The sequence below is a fragment of the Chrysemys picta genome, chromosome 1, assembly GCF_011386835.1.
Source record: "Chrysemys picta bellii isolate R12L10 chromosome 1, ASM1138683v2, whole genome shotgun sequence".
Lineage (NCBI taxonomy): Eukaryota > Metazoa > Chordata > Testudines > Emydidae > Chrysemys > Chrysemys picta.
In genome coordinates this window covers 332776455-332793203 of record NC_088791.1, presented here as the reverse complement: position 1 = coordinate 332793203, position 16749 = coordinate 332776455, and the positions used below count along the sequence as shown (strand labels likewise).

Below are 16749 nucleotides of genomic sequence, written 5' to 3'. Positions count from 1 at the left end.
TGGGATGAAGAGGGACTAAGGAAAAGTTTGTCGGAGACATACAAGTGAGATCTCTGTCACTGCAGCCTCATCTCTCTGTTGAATCAGCTTCAAACTTTTCAGAAAATAAAAACCACACATGGAAATTGCAGGTGTGTTGGTTTGGCTCAGGGATGTGCTTCATCGCTGTTATTCCAGCTTTATGCTAGTGTCTCCATTAAAATGTATGGAGTTTATGGGGTCCCTGCAGCAGTGAGAGACTCTGGATCTATGGTTAGAATGGAAGGTAGCTTCACCCCACAAATACAGTTCTACTCCGAAGTGACTAAAAATGGCATCATTTTGCTCAGCATATCTGCTAACTTTAGCAAGTAAAACTAGCTTCTACTTATTCCTGTTTGCTCTGTACAGCCAGCACAGCTCTGGGACAGCAAGCGGCCTTCTATTCTGGCTCATGGATTATTAGCATGGTCAGGTAACTCACTGGGCTGTGTGTTTGTCCCCAGGGGTGAAAGTAACTTAAAGGACTTACTGGTAGGCCGGAGTCCTGAGCGGGGGCGGGGCCTCAACCAGAAGAGGCTGGGCCTTTAAATCGAGATTTAAAGGACCCGGGGCTCCGGCTGTGGTAGCGGCAGCTGAGAGCCCCAGACCCTTTAAATCACTGGCCTGGGGAAGCTCCCCCGCTGCCGGTACGGTCGGCTGTGTACCGGCTCTTGCCATACTGGACCGTACCGGCTTACTTTCACCGCTGTGTATCCCCCACCTACAGAGGGTAGGAGTTGTTACAGACATAACTACGAAGTCTGGCTCTTTAGTTCAAGCTGTGGAGATTGATGCTTTTAGCCCTGGAAGTCTCCTGTTCAATGCCTGACTTGTTGGACAAGACAAAGGCCATCAGAACTGCTTACTCACTGCTGACTGCAGAATCTTGATGGGTGGTGTTGGAGCCAAAAAGAACCTAACGTGACCTGGATTCAAGGTTTAATCTACAGGAAGTCACTGAGAACCCATCAGTTGGGAACACCATAATGTCATTTTTTGAGTCACTTTTCAGAGAACCTCACCAACTGGTGAGTGCCCTGTGGCTCTAGCATATTATCTTCTAGAGTAGATGCTAGTCTTCACTCATCTTTTGAAAATGCTTTTTAATGCTGAATAAGAGCATAGTAGGCTGTTACCACAGACACGACAGCTATCCCCAAAGAAAGATACCTAAACATTTTAGAAAAGTTAGACGTGCACAAGTCCATGGGGCCGGAGCTAATGCAGCTGAGGGTGCTGAGGGAGTTGGCTAATTTGATTGCAGAGCCATTAGCTGTGATCTTTGAAAACTTGTGGTGATCGGTGGAGGTACTGAACAATTGGAAAAAGGCACATACAGTGCCCATCTTTAAAAAAAGGGATGAAGGAGAATTTGGGGAACTACAGACCGGTCAGCCTCACCTCAGTCCCCGGAAAAATCATGGAGCAGGCCCTCAAGGAATCCATCTTGAAGCACTTGGAGGACAGGAAGGTGATCAGGAACAGTCAACATGGATTCACCAAGGGCAAGTCATGCCTGACCAACCTAATTGCCTTCTATGATGAGATAACTGGCTCTGTGGATATGGGGAAAGCGGTGGACGTGATATACCTGGACTTTAACAAAGGTTTTGATATGGTCTCACACACTATTCTTGCCAGCAAGTTAAAAAAAGTATGGATTGGATGAATGGACTATAAGGTGGATAGAAAGCTGGCTAGTTTGTTGGGCTCAACAATTAGTGATCAACAGCTCGATGTCTAGTTGGCAGTCGGTATCAAGCGGAGTGCCCCACGGATCTGTCCTGGGGCCAGTTTTGTTCAACATCTTCATTAATGATCTGGATGATGAGATGGATTGCACCCTCAGCTAGTTCGTGGATGACACGAAGAGGTAGATACATTGGAAGGTAGGGATAGGGTCCAGAGTGACCTAGACAAATTGGAGGATTGGGCTAAAAGAAATCTGATGAGGTTCAACCAAGGACAAGTGCAGAGTCCTCCACTTAAGTTTAAAGAATCCCATGCATCGCTACAGGCTGGGGACCAACTGGCTAAACAGCAGTTCTGCAGAAAAGGACCTGGGGATTACAGTGGATGAGATGCTGGGTATGAGTCAACAGTGTGCCCTTGTTGCCAAGAAGGCTAACAGTATATTGGGCTGCATTAGTAGGAGCATTGCCAGCAGATCAAGGGAAGTGATTATTCCCCTCTATTTGGCACTGGTGAGGCCACATCTGCAGTATTACAGCCAGTTTTGGGGACCTACAGAAAGGGTGTGCTCCTCCCCAGCACTCAGAGGTTAAAGGGGCCATGGTGTGTGTGTGTGTGTGGCGGGGTGCCCATGGTGCCCACCCATACAGCTGTCCCTGCTCCCCCCAAAGGTGATGTCCCCCCATACCATGCCACCCTCACGTCTACGCTGCTGCTGGTGGCGGCGGCACTGCCTTCCGAGTTGGGTGCCTGTCCAGCAACCACTGCTTTCCAGCCGCCCAGCTCTGAAGGCAGTGCAGAAGGGTGGTAATTTTGCAATCCCCTTATAATAACCAGATGTCACAGGGGAGACTATATTTCACTGCTGTGAATTTGATAGGGCCCTACTTATAAAACAAGGACATCACCACATCAGAGACACTTCATTTTAAAGATTGTTGGTTGCAAACAAAGAGCTATAGACTTTTCAAATGAACCTCTGAAGTAGTAGGTAGCAGCCTGGGAGAAGTGCATTAGTGGGGGATACTAAAGATTCAAAACCTTTTACCAACCTGTACAGGCAATATGTCCACTTTGCATACTAACAGAACAATATTGGCTCAGCCCTGCTCAGAGTCCTTAAAGTTACTTGTGTAGTAGCCATTTTACAATGTGTGCCAATATAAGGTCAAGATTTAAACATCAGGGCAAACGTCAGAACAGCTGAAAACAGCCCTACTAGGTTCCCCTCATTATGAACAGGCCCTTGCATCGTTCTTCCTAGACTTTGAGTAAGCCCTTTGCTTTCATGATGGGAACTCTGTCTCCAAAGTAAGCGACTGATGTCTCAGCAAGATGCTTCCAGCTTGTCAGCCATGGCCCAAGGCTGGAACCTTTAAGGTAGTTGTGTAAGGGAAACCGGTGTAAGCCTGTTCATGCTTCTTTCTATGTGACCCAGTTACAAGCATCAAGTTGGCTGCTATAAGCATTTTGAGAATGTTAGGGGACACCAGACACCAATGATTTCAAGTAATAGATCCAGCTCTTGGTGAGAAGCTGTATTCACTCACTTCAATAAAACTAAGGTGCTGTACCACCATGGCGGGAGGCACAGTATAAAAATCTAGACAGATTCATATTGGTGCACTTCCTAGCATGTAATATGCATGTAATTAAATAGATTTGGTACTGTAAGTAAACAAAGCAATAATCCTTGCCCATTTTAAGAGGCAAAAAGAAAAGAAGTACCTCATGCTTTCATACTGTAACAAAAGTTCTGTGGAAGCTGCATTTTATTTGAAAATCCACCCATTTTTGCTAACATACATTTTAATATTTTAAACAAAAATAGAATCTGCAGAGACAATGCAGCAAGTATGCTTCATTCATGTACAGAATTGCTTTCATATCATGGACTATCCTTCTGAAGGCCCCTTTCGACCCAAAAGTTACGATGTATTTACGCAAAGCACCGATCAACAGTGCTGCTTTAATTCTTCATTAACTAAATTCTTGCTAGTCATTTGTAAAGATGCTACTTCCCTTATTTATTTTTATTTATTTATTTTTTTAAAAGGTACATGATCATAAACATGGCACTAGCCAAATGAAAATCAAGGCTTTTTTCACATAATACCTCCTAGAGTTTTTAAAGAAAAGGAAAGTCTTAAAGTGAAAGCAATTCCTCACATTCATTCTGGAAAGGCCTTATGTCAAATGTAAAATAATGACATGCCAAGCACAAAGCAATAAAGTTCCTTCCCAATGCACTAATGCTGAATTAAAAATGTAGTGCTTCTCTTTGTCAGTTAACTGTTCCCTTGCAAAATCCTAGGCACAGAATTGACTATAAAGGATTAATGCATTTTATAACTTTCCTAATTCCCATACAGACTGAGAATTCATAAGATTCAGGCCTTTAAAATAGTTAGTGCTCTATATGTCAGCTGAAAAGCATTTTGAATCAAAATCATTATTGTGGATAAAAAAATCAGACATACTGTATACATCCATACTCATTTTCATAAGGAGTTTGATACAATATTAATGTTACTTAAATTGATAATCATAAATAAATACAAACAATACATAAGGAATGTCTACTGCAAACTGAATATATAATTTTTTTTTAAAAGAAAAGTTAATTTTCATTGCTGTGTCTACATTTGTGAGGACTGAAGAAAAGATAACTGCAGAAGTAAGAGTTAGGATCTGATCCCCCAAAGAAAATCTTGTTTTGAGTTATGGTAAAGGACACTCATCTTCATTCCTCACAGCATTTCCAAATACAAATCTTACAATTTCAGAATAAGAGCTTCTCTTTGTATGTTACTGATTATGGATATTAATAGGAGTTGAAAGTACTGACGCATTAGTCACCAGAAAAGAACATCTTAAATCAGGGGAATTCTTGGCTTTATATCATGTATTGACACTTTCCTAGAGAGTCGTCCCAGTTTCCTTTGTGGGCCTTCATGATTTTCCTGCATCATTTTAAAGGAAGAGGAGTTAAAATACAGCAATTTGGATTTTGCTGGAAGTAGGGGTTTGCTGTTGAGCACGTGTCTTTTGGGAGCTGTTCCTTTCTCATCTGGCGTGATTACATAAACTGTATCTGGAAAGACAAAAAACATTCCAAGTTAACTTTTCTCTACTCAATATAATGAGACTTACTAAGAAATAAAGGTCTCTGATCCCTTAGTATGTGTTGGACATGGAAAGTCCTCCATATCCAGACTATCAGAAATAAAAGTTCCAAAGATGCTGATCAAAATAAAAATGTACAGCAAGAATGAAGCTGTATACAAGCCCTTGGGATTTCTTTCCAAGTACGCACTCTTCTGTAATGTTACTGTGCATTGGCTGCACTGTTTGTCCAAAAGATCAGAAAAAGGAAGTCGCCATCACAAAATTGTCACTGCCCAAGCATCGTAAACTAATCTAGCACTAAGACATCAAAAGAAAAGCTCAATGTCCTATTTCTCTTTACTCTAGAAAGACAGCATTCGGTTTTCTCTAGGTTATGCACACTAAAATCAGTACTTTTAAAGGGTAATGTTTCCAAAGTAGTTTATATTTGCACACACATTTCATTATATACCTTTAAAAACATTTAAAGCAGACACATTAACATCACTGTTTATGCAAAAGAAAACTCCAATGCCATTTACTGTATAGAAACAGTTAGCAGGTGTAGTATCTATTTCTCCATAGTAGATAATAGTTCAGTTCTCTCATCATGGTGAGAATGGTCAATTAGATTGTATACCACAGATGGTAAATATTCATAAGAATTTTGTACGCCTGTTGCAAAAAGACACAGATCCACAAATTTTCCTACTGAAATAATTGCCAGGTGGTCTCCGCTCGATGAGCACAATTGTCCCCCATTTTTCAGTCTGGAATTTGGGATGCATGCTGCCAGCAGTCTAGTAAAGAAGGAGCTCAAAACAGGGAGAATCATATTGTGTTTCCAATGGACAGAAGCAAAATTAGTATTAATGGGCTTCAGCAAGCTTTGTAATGGCACTGCTTGAGCATAATTTCTGTGAATCACTGTTTTTGGAGTTACACTTCAGCCAAAACAACCTGAGGTTACTTACCTGTAACTGAATGTGCTTTGAGATGCGTGGTTCCCATCCGTATTCCACTGAGGGGTTATGTGCATGTGCCATGTGCCCAGAGTCAGAGCTTTTGAAAGTAGTACTGTTCGGCAGTCTGCACATGTGCCCTGTGTAGCCTTGTGGTCTCGCTCCAGGTGATAAAGGGTGCGGGGGGGTTGCTGGCATCTTTAGTTCCTTCTCTACTGCAGAGCTACTGACTCCGCAGCAGAGGGGAAGGAGGGTGGGTTTCAAATACAGATAGGGACCACACATCTCGAAGAACATTCAGTTACAGATAAGAAACCTTGTTTTCGTCTAGTGATGGTCCCTATTGTATTCCACTGAGGGTGATTAACAAGCAGTACTTATGTCAGAGGATGGTGCGAGGAGCCTGTGGAATGGACGACTGCTGCTCCGAACAAAGCATCTGTTGCAGAATCATTCACTAGAGCATAGCCCATCAAAAAAAGTGTGTACCGAACTCCATGTGACCACCTTACATAGGTCTGCGAGGGGCACGTTGTGGAGTGTAACTGTAGTTGATGCTTGCACTCTCGTGGATTGGGCCCAAATCCTTTCAGGCGGAATTGATAGAAGTGCATAATGCACCCTGAGACCCACTTGAAAATTCTCTGGGTGGAAATGGCTTGTCCTTTCATTCTCTCCACTATGGCAACAAAAAACCTGGGAGATTTCTGAAAGGGCTTTGTTTGCTCAAGATAAAAAAACCAATGCCCTTCGAACATCTAACAAATGAAGCCTTCTTTCCTTGTTCAAGGTATGAGATTTGGGGAAGAAAGTAGGTAAAAGTATATGTGTTGAGTGAGGTGGATTTGGGAAACCACTTTCAGAAGGAACTTGGGGTGCAATTGTAGAGAGACTTTGTCTTTATGAAAAGTGGTGAAGGGGGTTAGCCATCATGGCCCCCAGTTTGCTAACCCTCCTAGCCAATGAAAATGGCGACTTTCATGGAAAGGAGAGATAGCAAGCATAGGTTTGAAGATGGTGATCAGCAAGATGAGGACTAGTTAAGGTCCTTTTGGGGGCGATAGGTTGAATGGGACGGTATTTTCACAGGAGACCCTTCCTGAACTGCACAGTTAAAGAGCGGGTAAAGATTGAATGACCGTCTACCAGCAGATGAAAGGCGCCTATGGCAGATGCACGGACTCTAATGGAACTGGCGGTCAGTCCTGAGTCCTTCAGATAAAGGAAATATTCCATGAGTAGTGGGATGCCCACTGCTTCAGGGACAAGGTCCTGTTTGGTAGCCCAGGAAGTGAAACATCCACTTGGCTTGATACAAGCGCCTTGTGGACTCCTTCCTGCTGCCTGAGAGGCCATCTCGTACTGCCATAGAGCATTCCTGCACTAGTGGAGGTGTGCATTCAAAAACCAAGCCAAAAAGATAAAGAGTGTGTGGGTGGGACTGTCTGAGTCTGCCACTGTGTTGAGTCAGCAGCTCTGGGAATGTTCAAAGTGTGATTGGAGGGTGCTTTGATATTCAGGAGGAGCAGATGCCACGATCAGCAAGGCCAGAATGGGGCTATCAGGATGGTTGTTGCCTTCTGCTGTCCGATCTTGTGGATCACTTGCGGTAAGGGGGGAGAAGGGGAAGGCATAATTCGTCTGGTCCAAGCAATTGAGGACTAGGGCATCCCTGTGATTGAATTCCAACTCCTCCTCTCCAACAATATTGGGTACATTTGGTATTGTTATGGGGTGCAAAAAGATCCCTCACCAGGGTTCCCCATTGGTCAAAGATGTCCATGATTACAGAGTCATGCAACTCCCATTCTTGGCTGGTTGCAAAGTTTCTGCTGAGAGCATCAGTAATCGCATTCTGGGTGCCAAATAGGTAGGCTGCTGTCAGAAGAATATGGTGTGTGATGCACCATACCCAAAGGTGTATAGCTTCTGCACACAGGGCTCGGATCTTGTCCCCCTTGTTTATGTAGAAGACTGTGGTGGTGTTGTCTTGACATGACAAGAATGTGTTGGTTTCGGATGGTTGGCAGGAACGCCTGACAAGCTTTGCGTAATGCCTGGAATTCCAATATGTTTATGTGCATCCTGGACTTTCATGCTGTCCAGGGGCCTTGTGTCATGCAATCGCCGATGTGGGAGCCCCAGCCTGTGACGGATGTGTCGTATGATTATCATGGTGGGCAAGGATGGGAGGACGCTCATCCCTGATCAGACTTGTAGTGGGTTCATCCACCACTGGAGAGAGGAGAAATCTTCTGATGGCATGTGGAGCAGTGTGCATGTGGATTGATGCATGGGGGAGTAGACCTTTTGTAGCCAGAGCTGAAGGCAGTGCAGGTGTAGGCAAGTGAAGGGTGTGACGTATATACAGGCTGCCATGTGAGGAGGATACCAAAGTGATTAATCCGTCCTTGTCTGGAATCTTTCCCTTGGTAGATAAGTTCAGGCAGAAGTCTTGTCTTATGAGAGCTCCTATGAACTCCAGGGATTGTGTAGGGTTTAAAGTTGATTTTTTGACGTTGACACTGACACCCGGGGAGGAGAGGAGTAGAAGCAGTTGGGATGTCGACTCCTGGGCTGCTGCTTTGTACAGTGTTGCTATCAGCCAGTCATCTAGAGAGGGAAAAACAAGGATCCCTTGACGTCTGAGATGGGCTGCCATTACCAAGAAAACTTTTGTGAATACTCGTGGGGCAGTGGTGAGTCCCAACAGTAGGACCTTGTATTGAAGATGCCAAATCCCCACCTTGAACCTCAGGAACATTCTAAGAGTTGGGAGTATATTGATATTTTGTATATCTATCAACCAGATGCCTTTTTTTAAGGAGGTAATTATTGTTGCAAGTGTGACCATACAAAATCTTGGTTTGGAAATTGAGCGGTTGAGGCGGAGATCCAATATCGGTCTTCACCCTCCAGTCTTTTTAGGGATTAAGAAGTAGCTTGAGTAGAACCCTGTTCCTTGAAAGGAGTCTGGGATTAGCTCCACAGCTCTCCTCTGCAGTAGGGAGTCTACCTCTAGTTGGAGGAGGTCATTGTGTGTTTCATGCATGCAGATCGAGGATCGCGGTGAGATGGAGGTGTCACTGTAAACTCTATGACATAGTTACTCTGGATAATATCTAGGACCCATTTGTCCGCTGTTATGGTTTTCCATGCTGGCAGGAAGAGTTTGAGGCGTCCTCCAAAGGGAATAGATGAAATGGGCATTGGTGTATGGAGTGGTTGACAGTTAAGGCACTTAAATACCATTTATGTGATGTTTGGGTGTACTGCACTGATGGCTGGGCAATTGATGTAGGTTGACAGAACCTGTGGACCTTAGGGTGCTTTTGAGGCGGCTAATAGGTATATTGGTGGAATAGCTGTGTGGCCCTGTAATTATATGATTGGTGCGGGCGGTAGAATTTCCTCTTGGGTGTTTTTGTGTAGATGCCCAGAGATCTTAGAGTGGCTCTATAGTCCTTCAGGGAGTGTAGGGTCTTGTCTGTCTTCTGACTGAAGAGGTGCGATTAGTCAAATGGGAGGTCTTCTATAGTGTTTTGCACCTTCCTGGGGAAGCCAGGAGTGTAACCAGGATTCCCTCCTCATGATGATCCTTGTTGCCAAGACATGGGAGGCTGTGTCTGTGGAGTCCACTGCTGAAGCATGGATCTGATGAGTAACTTGCCTTCCTCCAACACTGCCTGGAATTGATTGCGATCCTGTGGTGGTAGTTTGTCTGCAAACTCTGCCAATCGCCCATAGTTCATGAAATCATATTTGGCCATCAGGGCTAAGTAGTTTGAAATATGAAACTGGAGTCCGCCGAGAAGACCTTTCTGCCCATGAGGTCCATTCTCTTACCCATTGTATTGGATGGGGTGGAGGCATTTTTTGAAATGTTCTGAGGCTGCCTGGATAACGAATGAGTTGGATGGTTGATGAGAAAACAGGAACTCTGACCCTTTGGTGGGGACACAGTATCTCTTTTCAGCCCCCTTTGGGCGGGTGGACACGTGGCTGGGGTGTGTCATACTTTGTGTACCAGTTGGAGGATGGCATCGTTGATTGGCAAGACCACTCTCGTTGGTACCGAAGATGTCAAGCAGGTGGCATTGACAGTCTTGTACCTCCGCTAAGGGAATCTGTAGAGTGTTAGCTATTTTCTGCAGCAATTCTTGGAACTGGTGATAGCCATCTGGTGGGGAGAACGGATTGAAGAGGCGGCTGCATCCGGGGAAGATGAGGGATGCCTCTTCAGATCTATCAGTACTGTTTGAGTTGGGCTAATCAGTGCATCATCCAGTGCTGTCTTGGAGCACCTACTTGACAAGGATTGTGGTGGTGAAGTGGGGGAGTACTCCCGGATTGAGTGGGACTGTTTGGAGGGTGAATATTGTGGCCACGAACTCCAGTATGGCCAACCCGGTTGACCCTGCTGTTGTGTAGCCTGAGACAACGGTGCCAGAAACCAACTCTGCAGGTAAGGCAAGGTGGGGAATGTTGCCATTGGAATCTTCCAGTAGTCATGCTTCTGGAATGGGAGTGGTGGATTGTGTTGACCATCCGTTTCATCTGAATCAGAAGAGTCAGAAACCTCACCAAATGGTGGTTCAATCAGGACTGTCAGAATGGGAGTCAGCAGGAGCGTAACAGGTGAAGGGTCCCTTCGACTTGGTGACCAGATCGGTGGTCATGAACATCTAAGTCCCTTTGGTGCGAATAACTCGTGGGGATCCAGGGCAACTCTGAGTCTCCCAGGGGTCAATGGCATCCATTCCGCTGGAGGAATCAGTATTAGGCGGATGTGTCTGGAGATGGATGGTTCACGGGACGCTGGCAAAGTCGCCGCGTCTATGATCAGTACTGGTGGATCCGGTGATCAGGATGGCCATTTCTTGTTCTTGTGACACTTGGAACACATGGATCCTTCAGGGCCGGAACTCAAAGTTTTGGAGGAAGACTTACTGCCATGCTTACGTACTTGCTTCCTTTGTTCACGGCTGGGCCCCAGCATGAGGTTCTTAGCACTGGTACTGACAGAGCCTAACGGGGGTTCCGTGGCAGAGGAGGCACTCTTCGTCTGTTCAGGCCAATGTATGGGGGGGGCTCCGTGGCCAGGTTCTGATGTGAATCCTATGGCAGACTCCATAAGGTGTTTCCTAAGATGGAGAGTCCAGTTCTCCCAAATACAACAGGTAAGGAGAGGCAGATACTGCACCTGGACACGATGTGGGCTTCCCCCAAGGAGGGAAGAGGTAAAGTTTGGCAGGAAACCCTGCTGAAGCCGCGTCCCAACTCCTAAATCCGGTACGAAAGGAAGAATCGAACAGAAAACAAAAAGTAAATGCAGAACAACTAAGAAATCTAAACTACTAAGAGTACCAAGGATAGTTTTGAAAAGTGCATCACAAGGACAACGGAGGAGAAGTTCTGACTTGGACCATGCGGCGGTGTGAAGGAACTGGAGATGCTGGTGACACACCATGTCCTTTATCACCTCAGGCAAGACCACGAGTTGGCACAGGGCGCATATGCGGACCACCAAACAGTACTACTTTCAAAAGCTCTGACCCTGAGTGCATGGCGCATGCATATAACCCCTCAGTGGAATACAATAGGGACTATCACTCGAAGAAGAAACCACATTATTCAGGGTTTCCAGTCATATACTATAAAACTCCTTCAACAATAATGTGGGTTTAACATATATAATTAATGAACTGGCTCTGTAAGCTCCAAGAAAAAAATAAAGTTCTGCAAGGCTAGGGAGCTCCTGGCAAGTATCAAATGATTCTTCCTGGTTTTGCCCTAGAGTAGATGCAGTGAAGATATGTCATGTCTAACAAAGCAGCTAGCAGGAGTACACTAATCAATTGGTACTTCCACAATGCCCCAGTGCGACACTAACTTTAGTGTATTAATGAATATCACTACAGAACTATATAGGTTTCCAAGAAAATAGAACTGTCTCTTTAAATGATCTTTCACTTTATAAAAACCACCATCTCCCCAGAATAGTGAGCAATACCTAAGTTGTTTTACAAGAAATCCTGGAGAGAGAGCTCTGCAAAGGGATCCTTTCCTGAGGCTCTGTGAGGACTCTGACTGGAAGGGCTGGATGCTGCAGACAGCTGGTAGAGAAGACGACAGAGAGAGGGAAAGAAAGAAAAAAGGTCTCAGCATGACAGAATATGAAAGCAGAAAATGTAATGAAAGGGGGAGGGATCTAAAAAAGGCATTGTGGACAGAAATGGATTATTAAAACCAGACATTTGGTTGCATGGGAAGCTGAAGACCAGTTCGCTGGTATGTGTAATGTGGAAACAAGCTGGGTGTTACCCTACTCTTGGTAAAGGGAACAATTCTGGGTGGAGTGTCAACCCAAGTTCACGATACTTCACACTTACATAGTGATTTTCTCCTTCAAAGCACTTTACAAACATTAGGCCTAGTGACACCCACCCTGAGACGCAGGCTAATATTCTTCCCATTGTAGAGCTAGGCAAACCAAGGCAAAGAGATTACAAGGCTTGCTCATCGTCACAATAGGAATGTCAGCAGTGGGGTTAGAATTCAGGAATTCCCTATGCCCACGCAGAGCCACCACAGGGAAAGCAGTGGCATCTGGTTTTACAATCTACACATTGACCAACTGTATTTGTGGCTGTGAACAACATACTAGCAGCCTACATTTCATTAGAGCTCTGACCCTGTTCTAAACTCCAGTGCGAGTTTAACAGAATAGGGTTTAGTAATAGACTGTAGTATTAAGATTTCTATGTAGCCAAGGCCTAAATAGTAAATTGTACTATTTGACTACGTTGGTTTAGAAATCAGAATCAGTGCAAACCTCTTGCACAGTGGACGCTTATTTGGTTTCAAGTGTGTTTTAAAAATATCAATTAAGTTTACACCTTCCCGACATAAACTACGTCAATAAGGGCTCTCTCAAATTGAACCAAGTGTCCACTACCAAAGGGGATTGTGCCCATTTAACTAAATCAGTATCTAAGCCAATTTAATTAAATCTGCATCGTTTTTCTGCATAGATTAGACCAATGTTTTTAATAAGTTAAAGGTACTTTTTAAAATGCTGGCTCTAAACTCTTGCTTAGAGGGGGGAGGGATAGCTCAGTAGAGGGAAGGGATAGCTCAGTGGTTTGAGCATTGGCCTGCTAAACCCAGGGTTGTGAGCTCAATCCTTGAGGGGGTCACTTAGGGATCTGGGGAAAAATCAGTACCTGGTACTGCCAGTGAAGGCAGGGGGCTGGACTCAATGACCTTTCAGGGTCCCTTCCAGGTCTATGAAATAGGTATATCTCCATATATATTCCCCTGTAGAAGCAGGAATTCTAGAACATCTCTTCTTACTGGAAAGGGCTAAGGACCTACAAGTTCTAGTAGCAGTAGTAACTAAAGTCTCTTTTCTGGATTCCCAGACACTGACATTGTCAAGCAGTTAAATCCTTATTAGTTTTCAACTATAGCTTATATTTATCACAAACCCTCCTCTTTGCCAATGATGTGTATTATCTCCTTATATTCACTCCACAGTAATGTGCACTTTTGTTGATAAAAAGTGCTTGGGTCACTTACAACATAGGAAGATGGGAAATGCCACTCTAGATCAGACCAGTGGTCCACCTAGCCCAGAATCCTGTCTCCAGTAGTGGTCAGTACCAACTGTTGCAGGGTAAGATGCAAAAATCCATAAAAGAAGGAAGTTGTGGAATAACTTGCCCACAAATAGAGTTGTTTCCTGAACCCCACTATTAGAAGTTGGTTTATGTCTCTTCCAAAACTCTTGGGCTTCTTAAAATCTTTACTATTAGAATTCTGGATATTCTTGTCACCATACTAAAGTCTACTCCTTTTTTGAATCCTGCTAAACTTTTGACAGTGATCTCATGGCAATGAGTTCCACAGGTTAGCTGTACATTGCCAGAATTCATTTTGCTTTTATGGTTTTAAATGTGTCATCTTTCAGTTTCATTGAATGTTCCCTTGTGCTTGATTATGAGAAAGGGTGAACAGTAGTCCTGATCTCCCTTCTCTATATGATCCATTATTTTGTTTAATTATCATGCCCCCTCTTCATCTCTAAACAATCAATTTTTTCACTCTGTTACTCTAGTGTTTCCATGTCTAATTCTTATTGCCCATCTCTGTATGCTCCCCGTCCCACCCTCCATTACTGCAATATCCTTTTTGGAATGGGCTGACCAGAACTGAACATAGTAGTAAGTTCAGCTAAGGGAATACCATTGATTTACACAATGATGTAATATTTTCCACATCATTTTCCATCCCACTGTTTAATGTATCCTGATACTGTTGGCTTTTTTGACCATTGCTGCACATAATGATGTCTTCACTAAACTGTCCACAATGATACCCAGATCTTTCCCCCAAGTTTCAAAGCTAATTTAGAAACCAGTTAGGCATATGTAGTTCACACTATTCCTATGTGAATGACTTTGCATTTGTCAACATTGAGTTTCATATGCCATTGTTTTGTGCATTTGCTTAGAATCATAGGATATCAGGGTTGGAAGGGACCCAGGTGGTCATCTAGTCCAACCCCCTGCTCAAAGCAGGACCAATCCCCAAGTAAATCATCCCAGCCAGGGTTTTGTCAAGCCTGACCTTAAAAAACTCTTTGTCCTTCTGATGTTACTGTTTTCGTCAGTCTTTACTCAATTAAATTGTGTCATCTGCAAGTTTTGCCACCATACCGTTCACCCTCTTTTCACTGTAAAATGTACTACACAACGTACTCCAGTCCTAACACAGAACCTTGAAGCATCCTGCTGTTTAACTTTTACCATGAGGAAAATTGATGATTCTTATTCTCTGCCTGTCTAAGGGTACGTCTTCACTACCTGCCGGATCGGAGGTAGTAATCGATCTATCGGGGATTGATTTATTGTGTCTCATCTAGACACAATAAATCGGGCCCCGAACACGCTCCCCGTCGACTCCGGAACTCCACCAGAGTGAGAGGCGGAAGCGGAGTCACGGGGGAGTCAATCCCGCGCCATGAGGACGCGAAGTAAATCGATCTAAGATACGTCGACTTCAGCTACGCTATTCTCATAGCTGAAGTTGCGTAGCTTAGATTGACCCCCACCCCACCCCCCAGTGTAGACCAGCCCATAGAGGCAAAGTACTGACACCATGTAAGTTTCCTGGTACCTTTGCTCCTCCAAAAGTGTTGAACTTAAATTGTGTTACTATTAATGGCACAACTACAGCAACTTCTTGAACTGCTGTGTGTAACTCAGTGCTAAACTGTGACTAGCATCTCCTTTTAGTGCTTCTCAACTGTTTCAAAATGGCAAATCATTTGAAGTAAAAAATGTTCAAGCCTCCTCCCACCGCATTTACCATAAAACTGAGTTAAAAGAATATCAGTGTAACAAGCCTATATTATATCTGTGTGCTTGAGAGCTTGACAGAATACTTGGCTTTGAAAAGTAAAGGTGTGCAGGGAGTAGGGGATTTTTCTTTAAATAATATTTTCAACGCTTGAAGATAATGATTTGAGAAACACTGGTTTAAAGGGCAAAGAAACTAACTCTAAATCTTGTCCAGTTTAATTAGTTTCTATGCAAATCACTGAAGTCCCCAAATATTACATTTTACCAGGTCTAGTTAGATGGTCAATATATATTGGTTGCACTGACCCTCCAGGGCATTGGTATGCATCATGTCTAATTTCTAGGATTTTTACTGGCAGCAACTTTGATGGAAGTGGCCAGAGACAAGAGAAGTGCAGTTGGTACTTGGAATTAAAAAAAGCGCTCGACTATAAAAAAAAACCAAAAACCTAGCTGGAGACAATGCAATGCCATATAAATATCTGATGGGTTTTGCTACTTAACTGTAGCTGAAGCAGACCTTTCATGTTTCTACTAAGACTCAGATGGACCTATCTGCTTCCCTTTTTATAGCTATATGTTGGGGTCATCCAAGTTACTGCAAATGCACTATCTCGACTCCTGGCAAATACACAGTAGTCTGATACTAAGGAGACACGAACACAGTCAGGCTCTTGTATACTTTTTTTTGTGCAGAAGGTTTTCTGAGCAGTGTGGTGGCACATTACATGGAAGATTATAATGCTGATTCCGCACTGTTTTGTACTGTACAGTTTATACCATCATATACACTACTTGGTTATTTAAAGTGACATGCACAGATTTTTAAGAAGTCAGGCTTGGCTTGTGCCTTTTTACTACTGTTTGAAGAATAAAGGCAATCTGAAAGGTTTAAATAAAAACAAAAATCTTTCCCTTTTTATTCTTCTGCTTTTCTTATAGGCAACAGGAATATCAAGTCTGGTCTTCCCAGGTTTTGCTACAATACTGTGTAGTGAATCTTCTCACTCCTTACCTTCAAGAGAAGGGGAGTTCAATTTTTAACCAAGATATCCTGGCTCCAATGTGTTCATTAGTCAATGAAGCTTAATAGGTATAAAACTAACTAATAAAACAGTCTAAAACAGTCTAAGTAAAAATTACTTTCTTGCTCAATTACTCAGTTTACATTGTTTTGACTTATATCAGACTTTCATCACTTCTCCAGTCACCAGAATCTTTCAGGGAATATTAATTATAATTTTCTAAAGTAAACTGGGGAAAAAAGTGTTTTGGGGAGAATAGGTCCCGTCCCTCCCATGGAAGGCACTTTTAAGAGCAAATAATTCTAAACCCTAACATTTGGCTTGTTTGCTATTTCATCTAATGGTAAGATCAGTACTATTATCTAATTAAAAACTGAAATATTTTTGTTAATGGGCCAATAATTAGCTAGGCATATTGCCCAAACAATTCATTAATGAATGGCCTTATGGTGACTACTTTGAAGCAGTTTTCCAAGGGCTGTATAGAAGGTAAAAGCCAAAATAGATATTTGGATTAGTGTGCTTTAAGGGAAGAGGAATGGAGGAAGGGAGAAAAGGCTGTGAAGAATGAACATA

General features: G+C 43.4%; 1 protein-coding gene across 20 annotated transcripts in view; it reads right to left on the bottom strand.

Moving 5' to 3' along the window:
- Positions 1–3467: 3467 nt before the first annotated feature.
- PICALM (phosphatidylinositol binding clathrin assembly protein) overlaps positions 3468–16749 on the bottom strand; it is a 120530-nt gene continuing 107248 nt past the window's right edge. For 13 of the 20 annotated variants that reach the window (XM_005287533.5, XM_005287540.5, XM_005287534.5 and 10 more), the window contains 2 exons: positions 11797–11899; positions 3468–4807 (listed from right to left, as the gene is read on the bottom strand). In XM_005287533.5, coding sequence (XP_005287590.2) covers positions 11807–11899 — 93 coding nt within the window. In that variant the 3' untranslated portion in view covers positions 3468–4807; positions 11797–11806. The remainder of the gene's footprint in view (positions 4808–11796; positions 11900–16749) is intronic. The other 7 variants (XM_005287535.5, XM_065581698.1, XM_065581703.1 and 4 more) reach the window with 1 other exon arrangement.